This window comes from Acomys russatus, chromosome 11 (assembly GCF_903995435.1).
Source record: "Acomys russatus chromosome 11, mAcoRus1.1, whole genome shotgun sequence".
Classification (NCBI taxonomy): Eukaryota; Metazoa; Chordata; class Mammalia; order Rodentia; family Muridae; genus Acomys; species Acomys russatus.
The window spans coordinates 3,861,884-3,887,581 of record NC_067147.1 but is presented as its reverse complement, the minus strand read 5'-3'; the positions used below and the strand labels follow the sequence as shown (position 1 = coordinate 3,887,581).

Below are 25,698 nucleotides of genomic sequence, written 5' to 3'. Positions count from 1 at the left end.
GGAAGGGGTTTACAGTATTGTCCTTGGCTGATGCCTTAGTTTGAGCGGGACCCCTGGGCCCAAATCTGCTTATCATATTGTTCTACTTGTAGATTTCTGGGACCCTCTGTATCCTTTTATTTTGCTATTCTCCCATGCGTCTCTCATTTAGAGTCCCAATAGGATGCCTTCCCCTCTGTCCCAGTTTCCTGGTAAGTGAAGGCTTTCGTGGGACATGCCCCTTGGGTTAGTATGCAGATATAAGTGAGTATATACCATTTAAGTCTTTCTCCTTCTGGGTTAACTCACTCATTATGATCATTTCTAGCTCAATCCATTTATCCACAAATTTTGGGAATTCCTTGTTTTTAATAGCTGAGTAGTATTCCATAGTGTATATGTACCACAGTTTCTTTATCCACTCTTCTACTGAGGGACACTTAGGCTGTTTCCATGTTCTGGCTATTATGAATAAGGCTTCTATGAACATAGTCACCCCATTTTCAGTAGCATATATGGGTGTTCAGGAGCCATGAAGCCAAGAGAAGTAATAAAGATTCAGCTATGATTAAAACCACCCAAAACAACATATAAACAAAATCAAAAAACCCAGAAACGACAGAAAACACCAATGACAAGGACAAGAACAAAGTCCCTCACTAGCACAGAAGAGTAAGCTGCATGGTAAACAGTTCAAAGAGGATGTAGCTGTGAGCTGCTGCACTCTAACCAGGCTCTGTCAGGAAGCTATGAGCCCTGTGGCAGCGTCCCATTTGCCTGCCGTGCAGGTGCAGGGTGTTCGCCTCAGCAGCTCGACTGAGGCAGGGGGGTGATATCTTCTAGGTGGCATATGGTACCTCACTTTCTTCCAGAATTTGGTCTTGGCACACTGCGGCTCCTCTGTGAAGTGCCCCTTGCACTGGATGGCCCCATGCTTCTGCCGGACATACTGAATTGACTCAGGCATGGTGCTATAGTCCTTGATCTTCCCCAGTTCAATCAGAATGACCTTCATGCCATCCTGGATGAGGGCATTGTAGACAGCGATTTGTTCTTCTGACATGGTCTTTAGAAAGCCGAAGTTGGATGACTCAGGTGTCATGAGCACAATCAGCCTCCTGCACAGTTTGACGTTTTCATCAATGATGTTGGCCACAGCTGGAATTGAGAAAAAAGATTCAGAAGACCCAGCATGAACACAGCAGGGCTTAATGCTACAAGAAACCAGAGGACTGGGCAACGGGTAACATAAAGGGAGTTGTAAGTAGCAGATGCCCAGATGGATGAACACTTGGTACCCGCTGTTCTGGGCGGGGCTTGTTCTCTGGTCTTCTGCTGTCATCACTCTCCTCTTGTTGAGTCATTTACTGGTTGTGTTATTTCCTGTTATCTCATGTTATGTCTCTTTCCCTGACACTACCTCATTGTGCTGTATTCCTAGAGTAGCACAGATTTGCTTGTATGCTAGGTAATGCATATATTTTAAAATCCAGAGCCACAGAGGGGACCCTTCCTTTAGCATCCCACCCAGTTGGAGACTCCATGTTGCTTTGGGTTTACCAAGAGTATCAGACACTTGAAACACTGAGCCCTTTGAGTGGCAGGATTACCAGGTAGCCGTTGAGGTGAAATTAGAGTGACGCCTGGACAGCCTGGTGATGCTTGAGCCTTTTATGTAACTTTTTACCAAGCCTTTGTGTATCTCTGCTTATTAATAAAGAAACAGAGAAATGCAAAAAATCTGTTTTTAATGAGCAGGGAACCTTTCCCCATGTTCTTTACTGCTAGTTAAGCGATCAGAGTTAATATCGCTAATTGTAAAGCCAAATAGCACAATAGATGGTTTCTTAGGGAGAAGAAGGAAGAGACCATCAAGTATTAAGTTTACTTGTTTCATCTGGTCTGTGGTTGCCTCCTGTGATGGGCATGAAGAGGGTACTATCTCTAAGGACAGGATCTTTTCCAGTTTGCTTACTTTGTATTTCTACTGTATATCTGCCCAGTGTCTAGAGATAGCTAGTACCTATTCTCTCAATAATAATTAAAAACACTTTCCTAGTGAGAAGAAAGTATGTTTTTTCTTTTAATGTTCAGTTACTTTGCAATTGTAAGACAGGAGAGCAAAGAGGAAAGGGGGTGGAGGATTGTGCAAGCTGAGTCCTGTGATGGTATTTCCATGGCCAGGTCTCTCAAGCCAGGAACATAGGCATCTCTATTTCATCCATGCAAATAATGGTGCTCATCAACTGCCCTAAACCACATGCCTAGTAAACAGCGAAGATAGAAGATTGATACATAGATAGATAGATAGGTACATAGATACATAGATGGATGCATAGAGATAGGTAGATGATAGATTATAGATGATAGATAGATGAGAGATGAGAGAGAGACAGAGAGAGACACCAGATGTAAACATAGTAGCATTTGCATATTCAAATGAGAAACTATACCATAGTTATGCTCAGGGACCATAAAATGGCCACATGACTTTTTTTAGTTTTGACCAAGACTGCTGCTTGTTCTCATGACCAGGGCCAGTGTATCCTTATGCTGAAAAGACTCAAAGGACAGAAACCAGGATTCCCTAAGTCTCTGTTGTAGCAGTAAGTGTAATGAAGCAAGAACCTAACTTCTGAATATAAGGGTAAAGGGACTAGGAGGCTCTGGGCATAGACTTTTGACAGTTCTATATATTAGGAGAGGAGAGAGGAAAGGAGGTGATGGGAAGAGAGGGGAGGGGAGGGGAGGAGACTGCAGAGGAGAGTTGTCTGCTTGTACATACAACGCCAACTGGGCCTGTATCCCTATTCATCCTGGTTCAATATCCCCAGTGCTGGCATTACAGGCCTGGCCTCCCCCTTTTATTGTCTACCGCCTCAGTTAAATCATACCTTGCCCAGGGAATTCATCCCTGCCAAATATAAATAACTTATATCCACACTGGTTCTCCAGCACCTCTGGCAGGATCTTCAACACCAGTGTATCCACATCCTGGCCCTGGCTTTCTCGTGGGCTCTTGGGGTATAAGACGTAGGCATCATACAGCTTCCCATCTGAAAGGGAAAAGATTCAAGCTCATGGAATGACTGCACCAGATCCCCCACGTGAACAAAGAGAACCCTGGCTTGCTACGGTGACGCACTGCAGCCTGGGCTCACTGACCTCCACAGGCAACACTGGCTGAGTTGGCATTCAGTGGTACCACACTGCATTCTCACTGCTGAGCTGTGCGAGACATGCCTCATCCTAGCCACACAGGTGGTGCCCTTTCTGCAATTTCTAATGCACCATAAACCTTCCACTACCCATTACAGGGATGAAAATAAGACTTTGGAAGCCAGGACTCACTATTTACAGATGTGGGTTATGGATCCCTGTGTGAACTATGCCAAGCAAAATAGGCTGAGTCCCTCCTAATCTAGCACACCAGAAAACTCATCATTTAGAAAGAACAATGCCTCAATGTCCACATGCCCATAGTGGACAAGTCCTTCATGGACAACCAGGAACTCCATTACCATGTCAACCAGGGCAACGAATAACCAGACACACCCTGTGACTGTGCACATGACTCTCATATACAGAATAAAATGGTATGCGATATTTAAGTGACAACAGCCAAAAAAGAAAAACTTCTTGTTGTCTGGAGTTCTTGATAAGCAGTGTTCACCAAGGATACCTAAGGACTCTTGGGTGTGAAACCATGGGGAAGAGACTGGGAGCCAGTGAGTGAGGATCCAAGAGCAGAGGGCTAGTGCTGGTGCGAGGGAGAACCCTGCCAGCACAGGGGTTTCAGCCTCCCTGCCCACTGCCCTGCATGGAGCTGCTGCAGAGCTAAGTGAGGTCTTGGACAGGACAGGCCTCCATCAGTTCTCACCAAACATCTAGACAGTGACAATGAGACCTGGGGTAGAGGAAGAGGAATGTCTTGACCACAAGTAGATTCAGCTTTGGAATCACAGGCACGTGCTAAGAGGGGACTGATTTCTGTTTGGAGACAACCAAACCAGAGACAGCTAAAGCTCTTATGTTGCCTTAAAGGACAAGATCATGACTTCAGGAAATAGATAACTTTTCCATATAAAATCTAATGCTAAATATATGACTTTCCAAAGTTCAAGATTTTTCTGAGAGTGAAAGAAAAGAATAAAGAGATGAAGTAATGGAAATCTGGTAAGTTCTTATTTCTTGACTGTTTAAGGATTAAGTCTTCCAGTATAAGGGTTTAGAAGTGTTTAGCCTGGCATTCCTCGGGAAGTGTTGGCTGCCTGGTGCTCCACTTACAGCAAGGAGCATCCTCCTTGGCACATGTAGTTCCTTGCTTGGTTCCCAACTTTATCACTGCACAGGCCCTGGTATCTCTTCTCCCATCATTTCTCATTCTCCTACAACTGCTTCAATAGGAAACAGAAGGAATTACATTTGCCAGATGTTTTCTTTTTTGAGAGAAGGCCAGTTCTCTTTCAAAACAAGGCATCTGAAAACACAAGTGCTCCTTGGTCTCCAGCTTGCTGTGCTTGGAACAGATGGAGACAGATCTGGGAGCACAAAGTCTCATGTGTTCTGAGAACTCAAAACAAAACAAGGCCTCAAAGTTTATGTCGTCTTCTCTAAGCTTGTTTTCTTTCTAGGATGGAGGCCAAGCCCAGGCGGTGAGTGTGCTTGACCACAGAGTAGTTGGCACCAGCCCTTAGCCTCGGATCTGCAGCAAAGGTATGTTTTGAGGACTTGGTCTCCACATGCATCGGCTTTCCACCACTTTCAAAGATATATTTGCAGTCCACATTTCACCTTTTGTTATAGTCCTTCAGTTTTAAAAAATTATTATTACTTAATTTCATATGTGTGGGTGGTTTGCCTGGATTTTTGTACCTTGTGTGTACAGTGCCCAGGGAAGCCAGAAGAGGGCATCAGACCCCTGGAACTGGGCATTATAGACAGTTGGCCCTGCAGTGTGGATTCTGGGAATCAAACCAGGCTCCTCTGAAGGAGCAGCTACTGCTGTTAATCACTGAGCCATCTCTCTAGCCCAGGTCCTCTGATGTTTGGAGGACGGCATCAGATAGTAGCACCAAGCACTTCCTGATAAAATGTGAGAAATACACTTGGATCCTTAAATTCTAAGAAGGAAGTTGAAATCAATGAAGGTGATTAATTTCTCAAAGCTGCCCAGAATTTTCTAAGCCCGGGCTACTCATTTCCTCTGGTGTGGCCAAAGGCAGTTTTGAATCAGGAAACCCAAGACAGATTTCTCTGTGCCTCATGCCTCATGCCTCGATACGCATGTCAAGTGTATTCTCCGAGCATACTAAGAGTTCTGGTTGATCCTATTTTTTCAGAAATATGCCATGTCTCCACAAGGAAGTGATTTGTAATTCCTGAAGCACTGGGCAGTTTTCTGAAACTGTGTGATGGAACTCACATACATACACACACACAAACACACACACACACACCTCAGATGTGGGAAACACAGGAAAACAAGGCTTAGGCCTATCTCTGGAAAACCAGCATCAGATTTCAATGAAACCCACCTTTACCACCCACCCCTCAGAGTCACTGACAAGAGATGCCCTGAGGAACACATCCAAAGCTAATTGCTCTTCATCTGGCTGCAGCCTCAGACAGGCTACTCTGATCATCTACACAACACACAAATCATGGAAGCCCAATGAAAGCTGTTGTGAACTTCAGAGGTGTCCCCTTTCCCAGTCATAGTTACAGGAATAGCAGAGGAGGAAGCAGCAGCAGAGCAGCAGTTTTGAGATGGTTGCCTCCCAGAATTTCTTGAATTTCCAATGGTTGTTCTGAAGAAACTAAGCTGCGCTGGTCACTGTTTCCAATATCCAACTCTCTCAAAAGAACAAAAGTAGCATAGGCACTTTATTTCTGTCTCTTTTATTTTCTGTGGATATTTAAACATTCCTTCAATAAAAAGCATCTCTCCAGACACTATTGCTGTTTGTAAAACCCACACAAGTTCATTTTTATAGGCTGATAATTGTGAATATTTGCCAGATGTTTTTTCCTTTCTTCTCTCTCTCTCTCTCTCTCTCTCTCTCTCTCTCTCTCTCTCTCTCTCTCTCTCTCTCTCTCTCTCTCTCTTTCTCTCTCTCATCTCCCCTCTCTCTGTGTTATGACATTTCAGAGCAGTGTCAAAATCAGGCAGTTGATAGATGAAAGTTGAACTTTAAAAGATGGTTTACATAAAGCCCATTACTGAGTCACCTCAAGACTGATGTGTCTCCCCCTAGCATGCACAGAATACCTGAGAAGGGAAGCCGTGTAAAACACAGGATGATTTCACTATAGGAATACGAAGGCCACTTCTTACATAGCACTACTGTAGGCTACTGTAAACTGGGACTCTACAGGAAGCCCTTTGGAAGAAATGAGCCACAGAATGGTCTGTGTTACTTCGCAAGCCACAGAAACATCTGTGGGCAACGCAGAATCCATCTACTTGGCTTTAGCTATGAAAGGAGATTTACCTATAGTGACCAAGCTCTCTCCTCAGCTCTGCAGGATGCCTAGTTTGTTGTTCTGCCCTTTGTTTCCCCACACACCTGCTGCTTTGCTTCCTACCATTCTATGCTGTGAGCACACTGCACAGAAGTCTCTATGGAATAAGAGCAGCAATGCACACAGCTCTCTACTGATCCAGCCCTGGCTGATCTTTCTAGTCATGCAGAGAGCAGGACACCTAACGGGCCAGCTGTGGAAGCACCTGGGACTGTAGGGAAATACAGAACTCCCTGACTTCCACCTGTCTTGTGAAGGGCCACCATATTGTAACTCACAGGTCAATTCCCTTGACCCGTGTGCAGCAAAGCTCCACTAACGAAGCTACAATAAACTCTGCTATTTTCATTTCAACATCCATATTTACTGCACTGTATATGTTCCAGAAAATTCCCTCAAGAGAGTCCAAAGTGTCAGCCAGATTCAGGGTCTACCTCGGAGGCTCATGACAACCTATCAGAGCCATTATCCAGAGCTCTAACAGGGTACTTTGAGTAGATGGAGATGTGAGAATGTTGAAGCACACAGTTTCCAGAAATAAAAATAACAAGGAAGGAAAAACATGAGGACCCTGGCTGCCTGTCAACTGCAATCTCCAGAGCCACTGGCTGTGCAGTCTGGGCGGTGCTGATCTCAGGGAGGGTGAGGTCCCCATGTGTCATCTCTGGGGATCCCCTGTTCTGATGAGGTGAGTCATGCTTCCTTCTGGCTCTTGCTGCAGAGCTCAACCTCTGTACCAGGCAGCCTTGCCAGTCTATGTGCACACCATAACTAAGTCAAGGCTGCAGTCGCACTACTGGGAGTCGCAGTGAGTCAGAGGGAAGACACCAAGGGAACAGGGGGTGCCGGAACTTCCAGAAAGACCACATGGAATAATACCAGGTACTCTGAGTCAATGCAGAAAGAAGACAAGACACTCCTATCTATGTTAGAAGAAGAAACAAGTGGTGTGGGCTGAGCCCTCTCCTGCCTCAGAGATATCTAAATGGACACTTGAGAGTCTTGGGTTTTATTGGGATGGCTGGGCAACGGCCATGGCTCCACCTCATCACCAATACTCCTCAAACCCTGGACAAATTGCTGAGGTGTCTATTTAACATATCAAAGTGAATGCTGGCTGCCAGGTTCTCCCTGCAACCCTCAGTCCCTATTTGTTTTGGGTCCTCCTGGCTCCATGCCCCCAACCATAAGTCTCCAACCCGAGGGCCTGGACTGCCCTTCCTCCAACTGCTCTTCCCCATAAAATCCAACCATCTTGGTCACCTGGTGTCTTTGTCTACTCTCTTGTCCACTCTATTGGCTCAGGCTGCTCCTCTTAGCCTGGCAGGCAGCATCTCTCTCCCTTTCAGTCATCTGTGCTCCCTCCTCACAGGGTTCAGGGTCACACCCACTCGGGACTCTTCTGCATGTCCCTGCCCCTGTCTTCACTCCTCCTCTATGGACAATAAGCTCCTCCACCATCCCAGGGAGCAGTCATGTTCTTTCCTTTTTATTTCTGTTGCTGCTGTTGTTGTTGTGCTTTCACCCATCCCCACTGGGCTACACGTCAGGCTCTGGGCTACTCCTCAGGCTCTGGGCTACTCCTCAGGCTTTGGACTACTCCTCAGGCTCTGGGCTACTCCTCAGGCTCTGGGCTACTCCTCAGGCTTTGGAATACTCCTCAGGTTTTGGGCTACAACCCAGCCTCCGGTCCACACTTCAGCCTAGGGGGTACACCTCAGCCTCTGGCCTACACCCCAACCTCTGGATTACACCCCACCCTCTGAGATACAGCTCAGCCTCTGGGCTCCACCTCAGCCTCTGGGCTACCCCTCAGCCTCTGGGCTACTCCTCAGCCTCTGTGCTCTACCTCAGCCTCTGGGGTACACCCCAGCCTCTGGATTACGCCCCACCCTCTGGGCTACAACTCAGCCTCTGGGCTACTCCTCAGCCTCTGGGCTCCACCTCAGCCTCTTGTCTACACCTCAGCCTCTGGGCTCCACCTCAGCTTCTGGGCTCCAACTCAGCCTCTGGGCTCCACCTCAGCCTCTGGGCTATACCTCAGCCTCTGGGCTACACCTCAGCCTATGGACTACCAATGTTAAGTTCTGACATTTAATTAAGTACAGTTTGAATTGCAGCATCTGTGTTTATCCAACATGTAGACAATAATTTGTGTGGTGACTTTGTGCCCAAACAGCTGCTTAGAATGGATGGAGTTTCTCTGTGGATCTGCTATCATGAATGTGTCTGGATTATGAGCTCCCTCACTCTAGTGCTCTAGTTCAAGAAAAATGTTTGGCCTAAGAATGCATGGGCTTGTTTACTCATCACACATACCAGTTTTGAAGATTACATTTGTCCTTTGTACTCATTTATATAGGAAAATAAGGGACATTAAAATATACTGAATAGGTTTTTTTCTTGGTGGGTAGAGGCGGTGAGGGCTCACTAGATCACATTCATTCTGACACCAAGTAGTTTTACTTTTACTTGCATTGTGTTACAACCTGAATGGAGAGAAATGCCAGCTCTGGAACACAGGGAGGTATTTCTGTGTCAAAAAACAAAGCAAAACAAAAAAATGGTGTCAGGACAGAGCCACGACTAAGCTCCTGCAGAGTGAGCATAAGGCATGGGAAGACAGTTCTGACCTTCAGAGGAGCAATGAAGGACCTGAGCCTCGGGCTCCTGCTGAGGCTCTCCTCACCCTCAGCAAGCTGACTGCTTCTGCAAGGCTAGAGACAGCTTCTTTCCTTTCCCTTAGCCTATCCCACACCTGCCTTCTTCCCCCTTTCCTCCCACCCTTCCTTCTGCCTCCTTTCCTCCCTCCCTCCATTACTTTCCCTCCCTCCCTCCCTTGCTCTCCCACACTATCACTCTCTTTCTGTAGTTAAAATCTCTAATCTCACCCAGCCACCAAGCAGAGAACTCAAATTAAATTCGGTGAATCTCCTTTGAAAGCAAAGTAAGAAAATTACTTCAGGTACCAACTACAGGGTTTACTGTAAAATAGGCTGAGCTTTGGGGGTGTAGTGTACATCATGACTGACAGACTTTGCTCCTGCAGTTATTGTCTTTCTTTGCAGACCCAGAAGATGGGTCTCAGGCCTCCACATCAAGGAGCAGCTGGCCCACTGCCAACTAGTGGCTGTTTCCTGGGCACTACCCTCCAGCCTATTTGTCAAAGGAGGCTAGCAACAACAGAAAATCATTTCTCTGAAGCACATGAAGACAATGCACACTACATTTTCCAGCCAGAAGAAAGGCTCACTTATAACAATATGAGAAGAGCATTTAAGGACTTTACACAGCTGAGTGGACAGCAACTTTGAGGTCCCTCCCAACAAAGGTCACACACTTACCATCTGGAGCCTGGGCAGTGTAGAAGGTGCCTCTATACCACAGAACAAGGTCAACCTTAAAGCTATTGTAGATGCACAGAACAGACACCAACAGAAGCAGAAAGGCCATCAGACCTCCTATGAGGTAAGCCCGGAAATCTGGAGCTGCAAACGACAGGGAAAAGTCAGTGGCAGAAGGTCAGTTCATCTTCTCTTTGTCTAAGCAGGCAGGAAGCAGCAAGACACTGCTTGACTATGTCTCTAAGTTTCTTTGGAGTATGGGGGTTGGATAAGTTAATTTGGACTGTGACGTTTAGGGACAAATGAGCTCTATGAAATCCAGGATGCCCTGGGTGCAGACCCAGGAAACACAGGAGTCTGGCTGCAGGGAGACTATTTAAGAGCATGCAGGCCAGGTGTCTTCTTGAGGTATAAGCTGACTGTATCTGGGCTGCCCCCAGGGATTCCCCTGGAGATTCTGGAGACCCTCAGTGCTGAGGAGAGGGACTTGATAAAAATTTTTTAAAAGACCCTTTGCTCCCCTGCCCTGAAACCGGCTATGCTGGCTCAGAGGGCTGAGAGGCCTCATCCACCCTTCCCAGGGCTCCTGAAGTCAGGGCTGGGGTCTGTCTGAGAGTTCCTGGCATGGCATGCATTGCCTGCTCTGCTGTGTGAGTGTGCTGCTGCAGAGTTCTGATGAAAACCCAGTGGGCAGACTGTTGTGAGGAGAAGGGAAGTCCTGTTGCTTCCAGAACAGCTCCTGAGCATCTAGAAGCAGAACCATGCAGCAGCATCCTGCCTGGCCACACCCCACATGGGCGCTGCCAGGAGGGGTGCCTAGGAACGAGGGAAGAGAAAAAGGGAACCCACCGCACCAACCACTTCCTTCATCAGACCATTCAGATTGTCCACTCACCCTGGGAGCAGATGTTGGTGGGTCTGATGGGCGGGGGAGAAGTGTGGGGAGGAGGTGCCTTTGTGTTTGGGTCTACCAGTTTATAAAATCTTCATGAAAGAGCTTATCAAATCCTTCTCAGGCCACACACACAGCAAATCCTGTAGGCCTAAGTCTTCCTGCATGTTGGTGCACATCTTTAGATTTGGTGGCACAATAGAGCACAGAGACAGAAAATACACTTAGTAGCACCCCTACCCCAAATCAGTCCATTCAGTAAGTCCCAGCACATCCCATAGACACTGATCCATAGGCTCCTGTGCAATGGGTCCTGCCCCCTCTGTTTAACCTTTGTATGCCTTCTCACTATGAGATGGAGTCTCCCTCCTGTCCACCCTCTGCTTATCTTTGCCAGCTCTTATCACAGTTGTGTGAGCAACTCCATCACTGCCTTTGGGAGGATCCTGTCTGGAAGATTCAAAGTCTATGATAGCCACCTTGGAATTATAAACTGTGCTATGACTGTTCTATGACTAAGCCCACAGTACTTATGAGAGTCAGAGAACCATCGGCAACCAGAGCATGGTCGACTGTTCTTTGCACTGAGCAGTGACATGCTTGTAAATTTGCTCAAAGATGATGACCTTGAAATCATCTTATTAGCGAAGAAGCTACTATTGAGTAAGGACTTTGAAGTAGAAACAAATGTAAATCTCCCTGCTGATGTGCCAGATACCCTTGTTAAGAATGGGATTTGTCTAGGTTCAAGAGCTGGCTCAGTGATGAAGAGCACTGGCTGTTCTTCCAGAGGACCCAGGTTCAATTCACTGTAACTCCAGTTCCAGGAAATCTGATGCCCTCTTCTGATTTCCATGGGCATTGGGCATTCACAGGGTGCACACATGCACATACGTAAAACATACATAAGAATAAAATAAAACTGCTTTTGAAACATGGGGTTTGTCATTTGAGGTCATGTAACTGTCATCATCAGCCTTTAGATGAGATGACAGCACAGGACAAATGACGGTTAAAAGACACAGAGGGAAAAGGACTTCCACAGGATGATACATCCCACCCAGACACCTTTCTACTGATCCTGCTCTGGAGGAACCGAGTAAGAATCAAATCTGGAAGTATCTTCAAAAAAATGAGGAAGTCAAATGAAGAAGCCACCAACAAATAAACCAAATGATTTAGGTTTAGGAGGGTAAGTTTCCTGAGAACTCAAGGCAAACAGAATAACGTATCTATGACCAACCGAAAAGCTGCTGTGTAGGGCTGTGGAGTGGGAACGTGGCGAAACCAAGATCGGATCACCAAGACTTTCCTAGGTATGGTCAAAACCAAGGAGCAAAGAGTCCCCCCTACTCCCACATGACTTGCAGGTGTTCCCTTGTTATTTGGTACCAACATTAACCCCTCTGAGACTGGATTGTCCTCAAATATTCTTGCAAGCATATTGCTTCCGGGTGGTTAGCATGGACGGACTCTGTATTTGCCATCTTGGGTCTAGGCAACTAAACAAGAACTCAAACCCACAAAGTAAGTTAGATTGAAACTGAAATCATGATAACTGTCCTGGAACTCCCAAAGTACATTCTAGAATGTGCTTTCCTCTTTTCTGTGGGGCTAACTGGACATCACACTCTCTGGCCCAACAAACCAGGCTCTGGTTTTTGTTTTTGTTTTTCTATCAAAGCCACTGGAGTGTCTTCAGGTTCTTCTCTGTTCCTTGGCTGAGAAAAACATGTCCTCACTGGATTAAAGTCAACTCCTTAATCATATATGGGCCTTTGGAAGGGTTTTCTTTGCTCTGGTCTGACTGTGTTCTGCAGGGCAGACAAAGGACTTGTTAGAAGTGAGTGCAAAGAGATCATTCAGGAAGGCCAATCATGCCAAACCAAGAGTGTCTGTTCTATCTCACGGGGGTATGGAATAAATGTCATCATGTCCAATCAGGAGGCAGCGGCATTTCAGCCATCCTTGGAGAAATAACTTCTACTAGATGAGAGAAAGTTCTCCAGGCCAGGATATTTTTTGGAAAACTGATATAGTCATCCAAGTAGCACATAGTGATGGCCAAAACCACACTAGTACCAACTACAGAAGTGTTGTAGTCCTCACTTTATGTCTCTGTTTATAAAATTATCTCATTTGATGCTCTCACGCACTGCTTTATGGGGAGTGAGTATGAGCACATGGAATGACACAGTAAAGCAGGTGACAGAGCTTGTTTAGTAATTTTACTCTCAAGAAATATATCATAATGAATGTTCCACGTGGGGTACCATAGCACACACAGAAACTTCCATAGTGCCATAATTTCCCAGTCTGGAAACAATCCAAATTGCCAGATATGTATCCTGCAATTGGTGAAAGGTAGCCTGGCTGTGGCGAAGAATATGTTTCTTGGATTCAGATGGAAAAACAGCTGCTTGCTATGTTTTCAATGCACTAACGTATCCCAGGCACCTAAAAAAGAACCAAGTCAGAGGAGAAATAACACCATCTACTATCCTTAATATAAAGCCCCTAAATGGCAAAAATAAACTATTTTTTGGGAAAATCAACAAATACCACAAAGCAAAAAGGAAAAAAAGAAAAGACTTTCCTGAAATTGGGAGAGGAGCAGGTCAATGTAGGAAAGAGATCCGTTGGCAAAGAAGGGTGTGGAGAGTCGTCTGCACCTCACAGTGTTTGTCTGTTGTTCCTAATGCAAATGGTAGTTTCATTTTTATTTCTGTGTATGTGCATTTGGTGTGTATATTATATTTGATAATGAAGTAGAAAATTCAAATTTGTTTTCAAAACATTTTCTGCACAATAGTGACAATGACACAGTTATGATTCTCAACAACTCATCTGAGAACACCCAGGCACAAGTGGTCACACAACACCATGCTAAAAACAGGATCTAAACACAGTTAGTAACTCAGTCCTAGTTTGAAGCACTCCACCATCTAGCTAGGCAGCAGAACACATGGCGGGGGGTAGGTGGGTGGGAGTCAGCAGATATAGCAGGCAGGCATCAGGAAGACTACACAACCAGACAGGTTAGTCAGCCATTGCCATGAGATAAGGAAATAAAAGGATCGAGAAGACATCAGACTTGGATTGTAAAGTAAATGGAAAAATATGGGGGTATATTTAGCAAAGGCAAGGAAACAAATCTTAAGAGATAAAATGTATTTCTAATTGTTGGGATTGCAGCTGTCCTCTGGTACAGAAGAGGAAATGAGAAGTTGTCATAAAGGAACAGAAAACATAGTTGGATATGGGGAATGTGTCTGCATCTACCTTGAGGTGACAGTTCAAGCCACAGAGAAAAGAAGATGAGGCTGTGGAGGTCAAAGCAGCCCTGATGGGCCTTAAAGAAGCTCCAGAGAAGAGCAGCTGGCACAGGTGGCCAAAACTGATTCTGCTTGTAAAGCCAGTGAAGGACAAGCAGATAGTGCACCTCACAGTGTTTGTCTGTTGTTCCTAATGCAAATGGTAGTTTCATTTTCATTTCTGTGTATGTGCATTTTGTGTGTATATTATATTTGACAATAAAGTAGAAAATCCAAATTTGTTCTCAAAACATTTTTTTGCACAATAGTGCCAATGGCAGTATTATGATTCTTAACAACTCATCTGAGAACACCCAGATACAACACCATGCTAAAAACAGGACCTAAAAACAGTTAATGACTCAGTCCTAGGTTGGAAACACCCCACCATCTAGCTAGATAGCAAAACATTCAGTGGGGGGTGTGGGGGGTGTCAGCTGTTGTAGCAGGCAGGCCTCAGGAAGACTACACAACCAGACAGGTTAGTCAGCAATTGCCACGAGATAAGGAAATAAAAAGAGTGAGAAGACATCAGATACAGAGTCTAAAGTAATGGAAAATATGGGGGGTATATTTAGCAAAGGTAAGAAAACAAAGCTTATGAGATAAAATGTATGTCTAATTGTTGTGATTGCAGTCGTGCTCTGGTACAGAAGAGCAAATGAGAAGTTGTCATGAAGGAACAGAAAACACAGTTGGATATGGGGAATGTGTCTGCATCTACCTTGAGGTGACAGTTCAAGCCACAGAGAAAAGAAGATGAGGCTAGAGATGAGGCTGTGGAGGCCAAAGCAGCCCTGATGGGCCTTAATAAAGCTCCAGAGAAGAGCAGCTGGCACAGGTAGCCAAAACTGTCTTCGCTTGTAAAGCCAATGAAGGACAAGCAGATAGTGGACACCAAGGAGCCAAGGTTCCTCTTGCCCAACCCAGCCCCGAGGGGCCCCAAGAGATCAAGACAAGGAAGGGAGTGCTGCCTGTCTACTCACAGTTGATGTAACTAGGAGCAGAGCGAGCTTCGCCTCCAGTCATGAAGGTGAGGGAGGACACATGTACACTCAGAATTATGTACTCTCCTAGACATGTTCCTACTTGTAGCTGCTCTAAGGGAAGTGCTCTAAGGGACACCCCAAGGTCAGAGATCAATAGGAGCAGAGCCACATCGCCCAAGTTTGAGAGAAACATGTCCATTGGGCTTTACCTTGCTGCAGGAGATTAACTTATCATCAATGTATTCTAGTGAACTCATGGCCTCTCTGATGCCTATACAGACAGACAGACAGACACACACACACACACACACACACACTTGCTACATTTCACAGGATATATTGTGCACTCCCCTTGGCATGTTTTGAGGTTCAAGTTACTCTAGAGAGCAGAACTCTCTGCTGTGGAGCATCAAGGTGACAGCAAAGCAGGAGATGGGCACAGAGCTGGGAACCAGGGACTCAGCAGGAGCAGGAGACAGATGGGAAAGGTCATGGTGGGCTGCTTGTGACCACAGTGTGGCCTATCATGTGTAAAAGTGACAAAGGTAAAAAAAAAATGTAAGAGCTCTTTAGATCTTCAAAATGATCAAAGGGAAAAAATAGAGCTCTGCGCAGTTGAAAGGCCTGAGATTTTAGATAATATCACAACACTACAGAGTAAAAAATTAAAGCTAAACATCTTATTTATATAACAAATTATTTATGATAAAATGAAAGTTGAAAGCCACAGCTAAATGAATGTCAACACTGAGCAACTTATTTTAAAAATTTAGTTTAAAAACTCCATTTTCTGGGGTTTTCGTGCATTAAAATCTCAGTGTCTCTGAAGATGGATCAACCAAAAATATTTTGATAGAATCATAGCTTTATCTCAACACAGCTCAAGACAGAGCCCCATCTTTAACAAAGTGGAGCACCAGGGTCTCTGTCTTGTGCCTCTGGATGCCTCCTCCTGAGTACATGACAGCACTTGTCTGTAGCCAGCCTTCTCTGCCCATCATTTTCAGCGCTCTGGGCAGCATGTGACACGTGAGGCATTACCTGGGAGTTTCAGCATGATGTAGGCTACAGACACGCCAGCGTGGCACGTGAAAAGACGGCCATAATCCTCCATCTTCACCTCGAAGAACGTTATGTTCACTGTGTAAAAAATATGATTCCTCTGAGAGACATTGATCCTAGGGAGCAAAGAGTCTGCATTAACACCTGAGCCAGGTACACCCAACAAAGCCATGGCTTATCTCCTGCAAGTACTATGTTTCTTTGCTTGCTTTCCTAGAAATCTCTCCGGGCCATTGTTTTACTCTATGAGTGCTTACAGGAGTGACTCAATGTATAGACATTCTGTAGGTGCCAATCTGCATTTTCATCTGAACGGTCATAAGAAAGTGTGGCTCTGCTAGCTACCATCCATGTGCATTTCTGTTCCCCTAAATTATATCCTAAGTTGTCCATCCAGTGAGCCCCATCACGATCCTGATTTCACTTATACCACAAACCATAGCTCCATCAGCTGTACTGGAGTATCACTGATACACACTGTCTCCCACAGGAAACCCCTCACTGGCCTTTGCTTTGCTAACTCCACACTAAAGGCCAGCAGCTCAGAATATAACTGAATGATATGGGCTGGATTTGCGTGGCAGTTGTGTCGTGGATGCTGTTTCTCTAAGGTACAGTTCATGTCTTGCCGATCCCGTTGAAAACATCAGCATCTTGCCTTTGCCAGGACCAGATGCCTAGATAGTGATCGTTAGAAGGCAGAACCAAAGGCAGAAAAGCAAAGGTGGGGCAACTGCCTGTCCATCTAAAGCAGTAGGGACAGCGTATTGCTGTGGATGGAGTAACTCTTGCACCTACTCGATCCCTTCCTGGATGCGCCTGGAGTCTCTGTAGTAGTCATCCACCAGGGTGTTGTTGACTCTCCAGCATCGCAGGTTTGTGTTCCCCTTCGTATCTGTTATGTTGCAGTCCACGATGAGAGTGGAGCCTGAGGAGATCAAGTTTATAAACACTGACTCAAAGGCCCGTAGACCCTTCAAGGCCTCAGAGTGGTTGATATCTAGCTAACAAATAAAACATGCCTTGCTATGAGCCAGGTATATGCAGTGCCCAGAAACATCCCCAGAGGAGTTGATGTCAGTGTCCCGGGTCCCTTTCTGTATAAAAGCCAGGAGCAAGGAGAAGTCTTTGTGCTGTGAAGGGACCAGCACACACTGTCCAGATGCGTCACTTCTGAGGACAGTCGCCCACAGCGTGAGACATACGTACTACGTCATGCAGCCACATGGACGGTAGCCAAGGTCTTTACAGTCTACAGAGTGTCTCTAACACATCTCACAAGAGTGCTGTGTATCCTTGAAATAATTCATCAAAGAAGAAAAGTGGAAGGGACTCCTGTGTGACAGACAGAGAGCTCAAGTTCAGATGGACTGAGTGATTTGCTGTTGCTAGCACAAGCATTGGAGGGGCCGTGGCCATGAGCTCTATTTCCCTACTCTCAACCCCAGTGATGGGCTCACCTTCACAGCCGTGGCCCCTGCCCCTATCCCCTTTCCCTAACTCCACATCTGCACACGCAGCCCAAACCACATTTAATAAGCCCATATCATCACTTTATCTTGTCTCTCAGTCTAATAAGGCCAGCTTCACCTTTCAAGAGGAGTTCTCTATTCTATGTGATGTTTTACACTTTATTCTGCTGCATAACATGTTCAATAAACACCATGGGGTGTGGTTAAATAATAAAGTGAACAGCCACCTCATCTTCCCACATGAAGGAAACAGTGTGATTTCAGAATTCGGGAGCTCCCACATTTCCTTTTACTCCTTTCATATTTCACCTATTGCATATTTACCCCCAGATTCTGGCTCTGATGCAGAAAACTTATTTTCAGTGTTCACCTTTGCTGTTGTATGTGTTTTACTTTGGAATATATTACTGCTTACTTATTTATTCTAAAATCGCTTCATACTCATTTGTGTTGTGTGCATTTCTGATATTTGCTTGGTGAGTCTTCGAGGAAAACTGTTGTGTTTGTTTCCAAAGGCACACACATTCCATGTATATTACATATATGTGCACGTACATGCATGTAATCCATATATGAGAGGCACACATAACTTCTCCAGCATTAGTATTGGCTACATAGGATATTCAACCTCACAAGAGTGTGATAGACTGTTTCCTTGAGGGCTGATTCAGTCTGCGCTCCCCCCAGCACTGTGTAAGCTTCTTGTTGTACTCAATAGTACTAGTGACCAGAGCATCTTACTACAGATGTTCACACTCTGAATTTCATTAATATTTCTCCAGACTGCACTTGAGCAAACAGCCACCTTGTATGTTTGTAAGCTTCTTGTTGTACTCAATAGTACTAGTGACCAGAGCATCTTACTACAGATGTTCACACTCTGAATTTCATTAGTATTTCTCCAGACTGCACATGAGCAAACAGCCACCTTGTATGTTTTCGATCATGGCGGTAGTATTGATTGAACATGGTGGATTTTCCCTCTTCTAATCAGTCCTATTTTCCTTGTAAATGGGGAAAGGTTTTTGATCTCCTATTATAAGCATTTTTCTCTGCTCAAAAGTTTTTTCAATACATTTAATAAAAAGAAATGTATTTTAAAAGCATCCTTCTTATATATGTTTTTCTTTTAGATGTAGGGTTTTTTGTGTCCCAATTTTTAAAAAATATAAGTTTTTACTTCAAATTCATGAAGTTTTGCCCTAGAAACATAATGTTCTGAGTACCTTATTCAGGTCTAAAATCTACCCAGAATTATTTTTATATGATGTGAGGGAGAGGTCAAAATTTATTTTATTCTGTAGTACATCTGTTAGGAAAGTACTATTTAAGCAATTTTAGTTTTCTAGCCCAGTATGGTAGGGTGGTAGCACACATCTATAATCCTAGCACTCAGAGAGATGAAGGCAAGAAGATCAGGAGTTCAAGGCCACCCTGGGTGAACAGAACTCTCCCTTTTTTTAAGATTGTAATTTATCCTCAGAGATCTATATAATATATCATTTAAAGATATTTTTGTACTATTTTAAAGATTCATTGACATAAGACAGTTTAACTCCAGGCAAACCCAGTCTACCTCAGTGATGATGAACACTGAAGAACCTACTTATGGATATGGCTTCAAATGAAGTAAACCAGCCCCTGGGCAAAATGTCCTCATTTTGTCCACTGACAGGATTCTGTCTAAAAATGGGCAAGCGTGGATGCAGGCCGAGCCAATGGACAAACTCTGCCAAGACAGGGTAAGGAAGTCCTCAATAGCTCCTGCCTCACAAATATGTCTGTCACATACATTGAGCCATAAGGCTGAAGATGATGCCCCAATGTTATAGAGAGTTTTGTGTGACTGTTCAGGCAGCAAACTATCTCTGTCACATTTTTTCACCTTGGAAACTGCTATCCTGCACTTCCTGTATACAGGTAATTAATTTTATTCCTTTCCAAGTCTCTGATGATGTTGAAGACCGGATACTTTAGTTTTACAAATAAGCTTAGTTGTTTAGGGATTAAGACTTCATAGATGTAGATAGATGTTTTAAGTTGATGGAGATGACATATGATAGATATTGACTTACATTCAGAATTTTAGACTCACCAAGATAGAAAAGATGTTTTCCTCAAGGTTGTCAAATACAAATAGACAAAACACTATGAATATAACACTAATATAATTCCTGATTGTTTCGTTGTTCTTCTTGTGTGTGATGGTTTATTATATATATATATATATATATTTTTAAAAGATTATAATTTATCTACTTTTCTGTAGAGTATTTATCAAAATCCAAAAGTTTTGTGTGTGTGTGTCTATTTCTCATCATTCTCTTCTGTTAATATTCCTTATAGCAGCTATAGAATGTGTACATTTGTTAGCCTATGAATACATCTTGAAATTATTAGCTTCAAGCTAGTTCTTCCTCATTTAAAATTCATTGATTCTTATAAAGCCAAGAAACTCTTAGAAAGTTATGTAAGAGAACACAGTAACGTTTTTAATGCATTGAAATACCTATCAAAAGTCTGTATTTGATTACTGAACACTGTTCTTCTGTGTGTACAATTTTTAAGGCCATGTTGTATTACGTATTTACATATTCAAAATTGAAATTTCATCATTACATCTCTCCTGGCATGAAATAAAGCTTTTTCCTTAACATCTGTCTTGATATCAACATCCATATAGCAATATTCTTGGAAAAAGTGTTCTTAGTGCCTCGGGATGGGTGATGGGGGGGAGCACCCAACAGGTCAAATATTTGCCAATATATGATTTTCTATAGTACCTGTGTCCCAAAGGAAATAGCCTGGTAGAATAATTAAGAACACATGTTACAATCAAGATGCTATACCAGTAATCCAGACATGTAAAACTGGCTTTGAAAGTTTTTATTGTATTAGAATAGTCTTAAAGAAAAAGTGCTGGTCGTTGTTGCATTTTAGATAATTTTCTTAGAAAAGCTAAGTAGATAAAAGATTCTTCAACATAATTACATTTACTCTCCTTCTTAAAAACTCCAGTTCTCCTGCCTCTCTCATGTACATCTGTGTGAACGTATATGTATGTTTGGGTACATATATATGTTCTGGTAAGTTCAATGTTTGTGAGGATGTGCATGTATAAGCGTGTATTGCATGTGAAGACACATTACTTGGAAAGCTGGGTCAAGAACATTAGAAATTCAAGGCCTACCTGGGATAGAATGCAACTCACATTTGGTGACACCCTGTTCAAAGTAAAGAAGTAAAAGACTTGGGAATACAACTCAGTGGTAGATAGTTTGTCCACTGTGTTTAAGACTCTAGACTCAATCACTAGTATCAATGAAAGATGTATTTTGAAAGGCATTGCAGTTTTAATTAGAATAAAATGATTCAATTTGTTATTTAGTATGTTGGGTCTTGAAAGATTATTATTGAAATGAAATACCAAAACTGATTTTCATGATAATTTCTGTAAATCACACTTTGCTAGTGCAGTGAGTTTTGAACATTTGGACCATGAACTTATACGGTGTCTCTTTTGAAAAAGCATGCTATTGGACCAATAAAATCCTAACTGAATTGTGATATTGACTGATATGAGGAGTTTTCTTTTAATAAAGCCTTGATTTAATTGCCTTCTTCTCAGTATGCGCTCACTATCTTTATTTTATTGATGGTATTTCTACATTTAAAATAACTTGCAAGTCCCTATTCTAACATTGATTTTTTTCTCCTTTTCTAAGTAAATGAAGGATATAAATTAGTCATTCCCTCTCCCCTTGAATAATATGAGATAATATGATCCAGAATTCCATACTTAGTAGCAATAGTTTCATATTTCAGTAATCATGTCTGTGTTTTCAATGCCTTTGTACAAACAAATTCACAGAAGTCAGTGAGAATTACAGAGCTCAGTGCCAGAATGTAACACCACAGTCTCCCAAGCTGAGGCTCTTGGCTTTCACTTTGATACATCCCCTGGTGAGTTCAGGCACACCAAGAGTTGTAAGTTAGACATGTGGGTGCAATGAGCTTTACCCATGGGATCCTGGATGGCTCCAACAGCTCTACTTACCAAGCTGAACTTCAATGGAGTTGTTTCGGGGATATGTGATATTAGGAATCCTTCCTCCAGGCACAACTTCCGCTGAGAAGAAACCATACCCACAAGAACTTGCATTAGAATTGCAAAAATGTTACACTCCACACTAACAGAATGTAATGGCATGACATTCAGCAAGAGAAGACCTTGCTGAACATTGTCATAAACATTGTCAAAAAAAGTCAAAAGCAAGGGTATGACATTTAGGGTGACCAAAATATTGCTGACATGTAAAGCTCAATTCATTATTCATGAGGAGAGGTCATCACCTGCTAGCCAAGGGTCACCACCACTAAATCACACATGTGTCAACTCAGGAGCTCATCACAGTCAACAGCTTTCTCATCATCATCATCTTCAAATTCTTCATCACACATTCTAACACATTTTACCTTCTGTGTCTTTGCCTCTGAATCATTCATTTTCTATTCTCTACACCGTTTAGACCATCTTACCCATGCACATCTTGAATTACCTTCTAAAAGACCGTCTTAACCCCAGAACTCCCTCTGAGTTCCAGACCCACAGAGGTTGTGATCTATACCACTTCTCCTCTTGCGTGACTCATGTTCAACTTGCTAAACACCAAATCTCTCCTATAACTATTTTCTCCTTGAGCCATTTTGTTTTGTTGACTAATGTCACTGTCATTTTCCATGCAGCAACACATGCCCAAAGGCTTAGAGGAAAGAAGTGTCCTCAACTACTCATGTAAAACTAAAAGCATTGTGGCAGCCAATAAATGGATCTGGACCTAGGAGAGAGTGGAGCTCCAAATATAAACAAGATGAGGGCCTGTTTCCAGAAAACACCATGAGCAGGAAATCCCAAGAACAGGACAATCACAAAATCAACTATAGTTGGTTTTTTTAGTGAAGAGGTAGGAAATGAGAATTGAAGAGCATCCAAAGTTCTAGCTCTGAATGGTGCAAGGTAAGGCAGGAAGAACCACGAGGGAAGAACAAGGCTGAGATATGACAGAGAATGACAGAGGCTCTGTAATAAAGGGTCCACACTGGAGGAAGCCACGGGAGCAGATAGCCCAAAGTGCAACTGCAGTGAAAAAAAGTTAAGGCTCTTCCTGATAGACTCCAGGTTCAGTTCCCAGAACCCACATGCTGGCTCACAACCATCAGGGATCTGATGCCCTTTCTGTCCTCCTTGCCCCCAAGGCATGCAAGCGATGCACTGGCATATATATATATGCAAACACCATGCATATAAGAGAGAAATAAGCTGAAAGAAAAGGAAAGCTGTATTTCCTTAGGTGCAGTAACAAACACGAAGGCCCAAGAGGAAGAAGCACCAAAAGAGACAGTACTGCTTCATCCACTGTGTGGGAAAGAAGGGACAGGGCTTACCTGGGCACTACAGGGCACAGTTCTGGCCCTGACTGTGGTTCTAATGACCTCTGTGAGTTTCGAGAAGTTGCTCCCTTTCTGACCACACAAGATATGCTTGACCTGGATATTTGATGCCTTTATGGCCTCGTCTAAGATGCTGCTGTGGATGGTCACATGTTCAAGGACACAGTGCAGGTGACACAGCAGTTAGCAGGGCTATTCATAGAAGGACTGGGCTGACATGGTGCAAACAGTGGGCTGTCTACGAACCCCATCCGTAGACCCTGAACTCTGCAGAAGCAGAGGCCATGGGAGCAGGACCAAGCCTGCAAAGGCCAGCACAATGCTCACAACCGTGGGGGTGTTGTTCACACTATCACCAGGTGCCCAGGAAATTCCTGTTACATGATCCCTTTCCCATGTCCTGCAGCTAAGAGCTTTGAATATTCTGTTTTTAAAGTAGAGAAAAACCAAACTGATTGTGCCCGTTGTCTCACTCTCTGGCCCTCTGTCCTAAAGGCAGCTTGAGGGGCTGCCACCCCTCAGCAAAATGTCCAAAGCCCGGAGCCTGAAGCCACCCAGATCCCATAAAGCTGAGAACCAGGCCGTTGTACCTGAGCACACTTACTACTGCTCACAGCAATGTAATTTCTAATCATGAACTGTCTCCCCGAGTGGGTCAGTCTGGCTGTGCATGCATAGAGCCCAAGGTCCTCTGCGGTAACATTGTTCACAAGAAGCTTTTTTCCCAAAGGTGCATACTGCTTCCCTGCTTCAATCTCTTCACAACCCTAAGGACACACACACAAGAACTGAATGAGTGCTGGTGAATCCTAGAGACTTTGTTACTTAGCATTATCTTATGAACTACAGGGAACCACAACTTCTGTATCAGTGGTTCTCAGCCTGTGGGTCACAGCCCCTTTGTGGTTGCATGTCAGATAGTTACATTATGTATAATTTAAAGCAGTAGCAAAATTAGAGTTATGAAGTAGCAACAGAATGCTTTTATGGCTGGAGGGTCTCCACAACGTGACGGACTGTATTAAATGGTTGCAGCATTAGGAAGGCTGAGAACAACTCTTCATTATCCTCATGGTCACTTACAACCTAAACCTTAGATACTAATAGTCTAATGAGAAGACAATGCATGATATAAGATAGATAGATAGACAGACAGACAGAAAGATATATGATGGGTGAGTAGGTGGATGGGTCAATGGATGGACAGACAGATGGGCAATAAAATAGTGGCAATAAAGGGCAATCAGATTAAGGTATTGTGCTAGTCATTTTTTTTGTCATTTTGACAAAAGCACATGATATAAACAACAAAGACAAGCCTTAATGTACTTGAGGCTTCAGAAGTTTTTCTCCATCATGTGGAGAAACATGTGATACAGTCCTGGAGAACACAGCATGGAGGCCAGGAAGTAGACAGAATGCCTGCAGCACCAGGCTGTCTCCTTTTCCTCGGTGTTTCATCTGGAACACAGCCTATGGGATGCCACCACCCCCATCAGGGCAGGCATTTTCCTCTTATCAATCTTCCCTGGAAATGCCCTGATGGACACACCCAGAGCTGTTCTTTAAATTCTTATGCATTTCTCCATAAAATCAAGTTGACCAAAACATACAGAGAGAAAAGGAGGTGGACACTCATTGTGTGTGTGTGTGTGTGTGTGTGTGTGTGTGTGTGTGTGTGTGTGTGTGAATGCATTGCTCTCCACCTTGTATTTTGAGATAGCAGTGACTTTGCTTGGTTGGCCAACAAACCCCAGGGATCTGCCAGACTCTACAGCGTCACTACACGTAGCTTTTCTATGTGTGCTTATGGGGATCAAACAAGATCCTCATTTTACAAGACATGCCTTTCATGTTCCAAAAACTCACTTCATCAAGTTAATCACCATCACCTCACACACCCGCTTCTGGACTCTTGCTCAGACCTGTTCCTCTTCCTTTGAGAAGTCCCACTCCACCGAGAGACTATTTGACAAGTTAGATCCATTCTTAAAAATTCAAATATTTGAGTTCCTATCTTTCCCAGCCCTGTGGAGGCTTCAGCCATGGGGCAATTAGATGTATTTTCTGTGTGCATGAAGCTCACAATCTAATAGATCAAGCATAAGGTCCTAATTCAATAAAAATGTAACCAACTCAGTGTTACATTCTTTCCTCACGCAATCAGCCACAGGTGAGTCATTCCTTGTTCTCGACACCAGAAGAGGAGAATAAATCTACTTCTCCTGGGAAGTCCAATCATTTCAGAATGCTCACTTACAGTGTGTAACGTGTCTTCCTAGATTTCTTACATTGCTCCAACAGATGCTCTATAAGGAAACCGAGTTATCATTGGACAGTAGCTCATCAATAGATGGGACCTACTATTAGGGATTTGATGGGTTAAACTATCACAGTAAGACAGGTGCCTTGAAGACAAAACACATCTAAATGAGTGCTGGGGGATGCTATTTCCATAGTTACCAACTGTCTACAAAATAGGGGAAGATAAGAACATTTACATGGTTCCCTAGATCTTAGATTGTTTCCAGTCTATATCCATTAGACACATTAAAGCTAATCTCAGAGGTATAAAAATATGTCAGTGGATGAAAAAAAATTTAAGACTTACCCTTGCACTAGTTTGACCAAAAGTAAACTCAGGTTTGAATTCTCCTCTTCCTTCCCCAT

General features: G+C 43.7%; 1 protein-coding gene across 1 annotated transcript; it reads right to left on the bottom strand.

Moving 5' to 3' along the window:
• Positions 1-671: 671 nt before the first annotated feature.
• Positions 672-25,698, bottom strand: LOC127195272 (interleukin-1 receptor-like 2). Its single transcript, XM_051152656.1, has 8 exons — positions 25,640-25,698; positions 24,954-24,993; positions 23,633-23,795; positions 16,904-17,033; positions 16,085-16,221; positions 9,849-9,992; positions 2,874-3,035; positions 672-1,137 (listed from the first exon to the last, which is right to left on the bottom strand). Exons 1-8 carry the CDS (start codon positions 25,696-25,698, stop codon positions 719-721), a joined length of 1,254 nt encoding a protein of 417 aa, XP_051008613.1. The 3' UTR covers positions 672-718.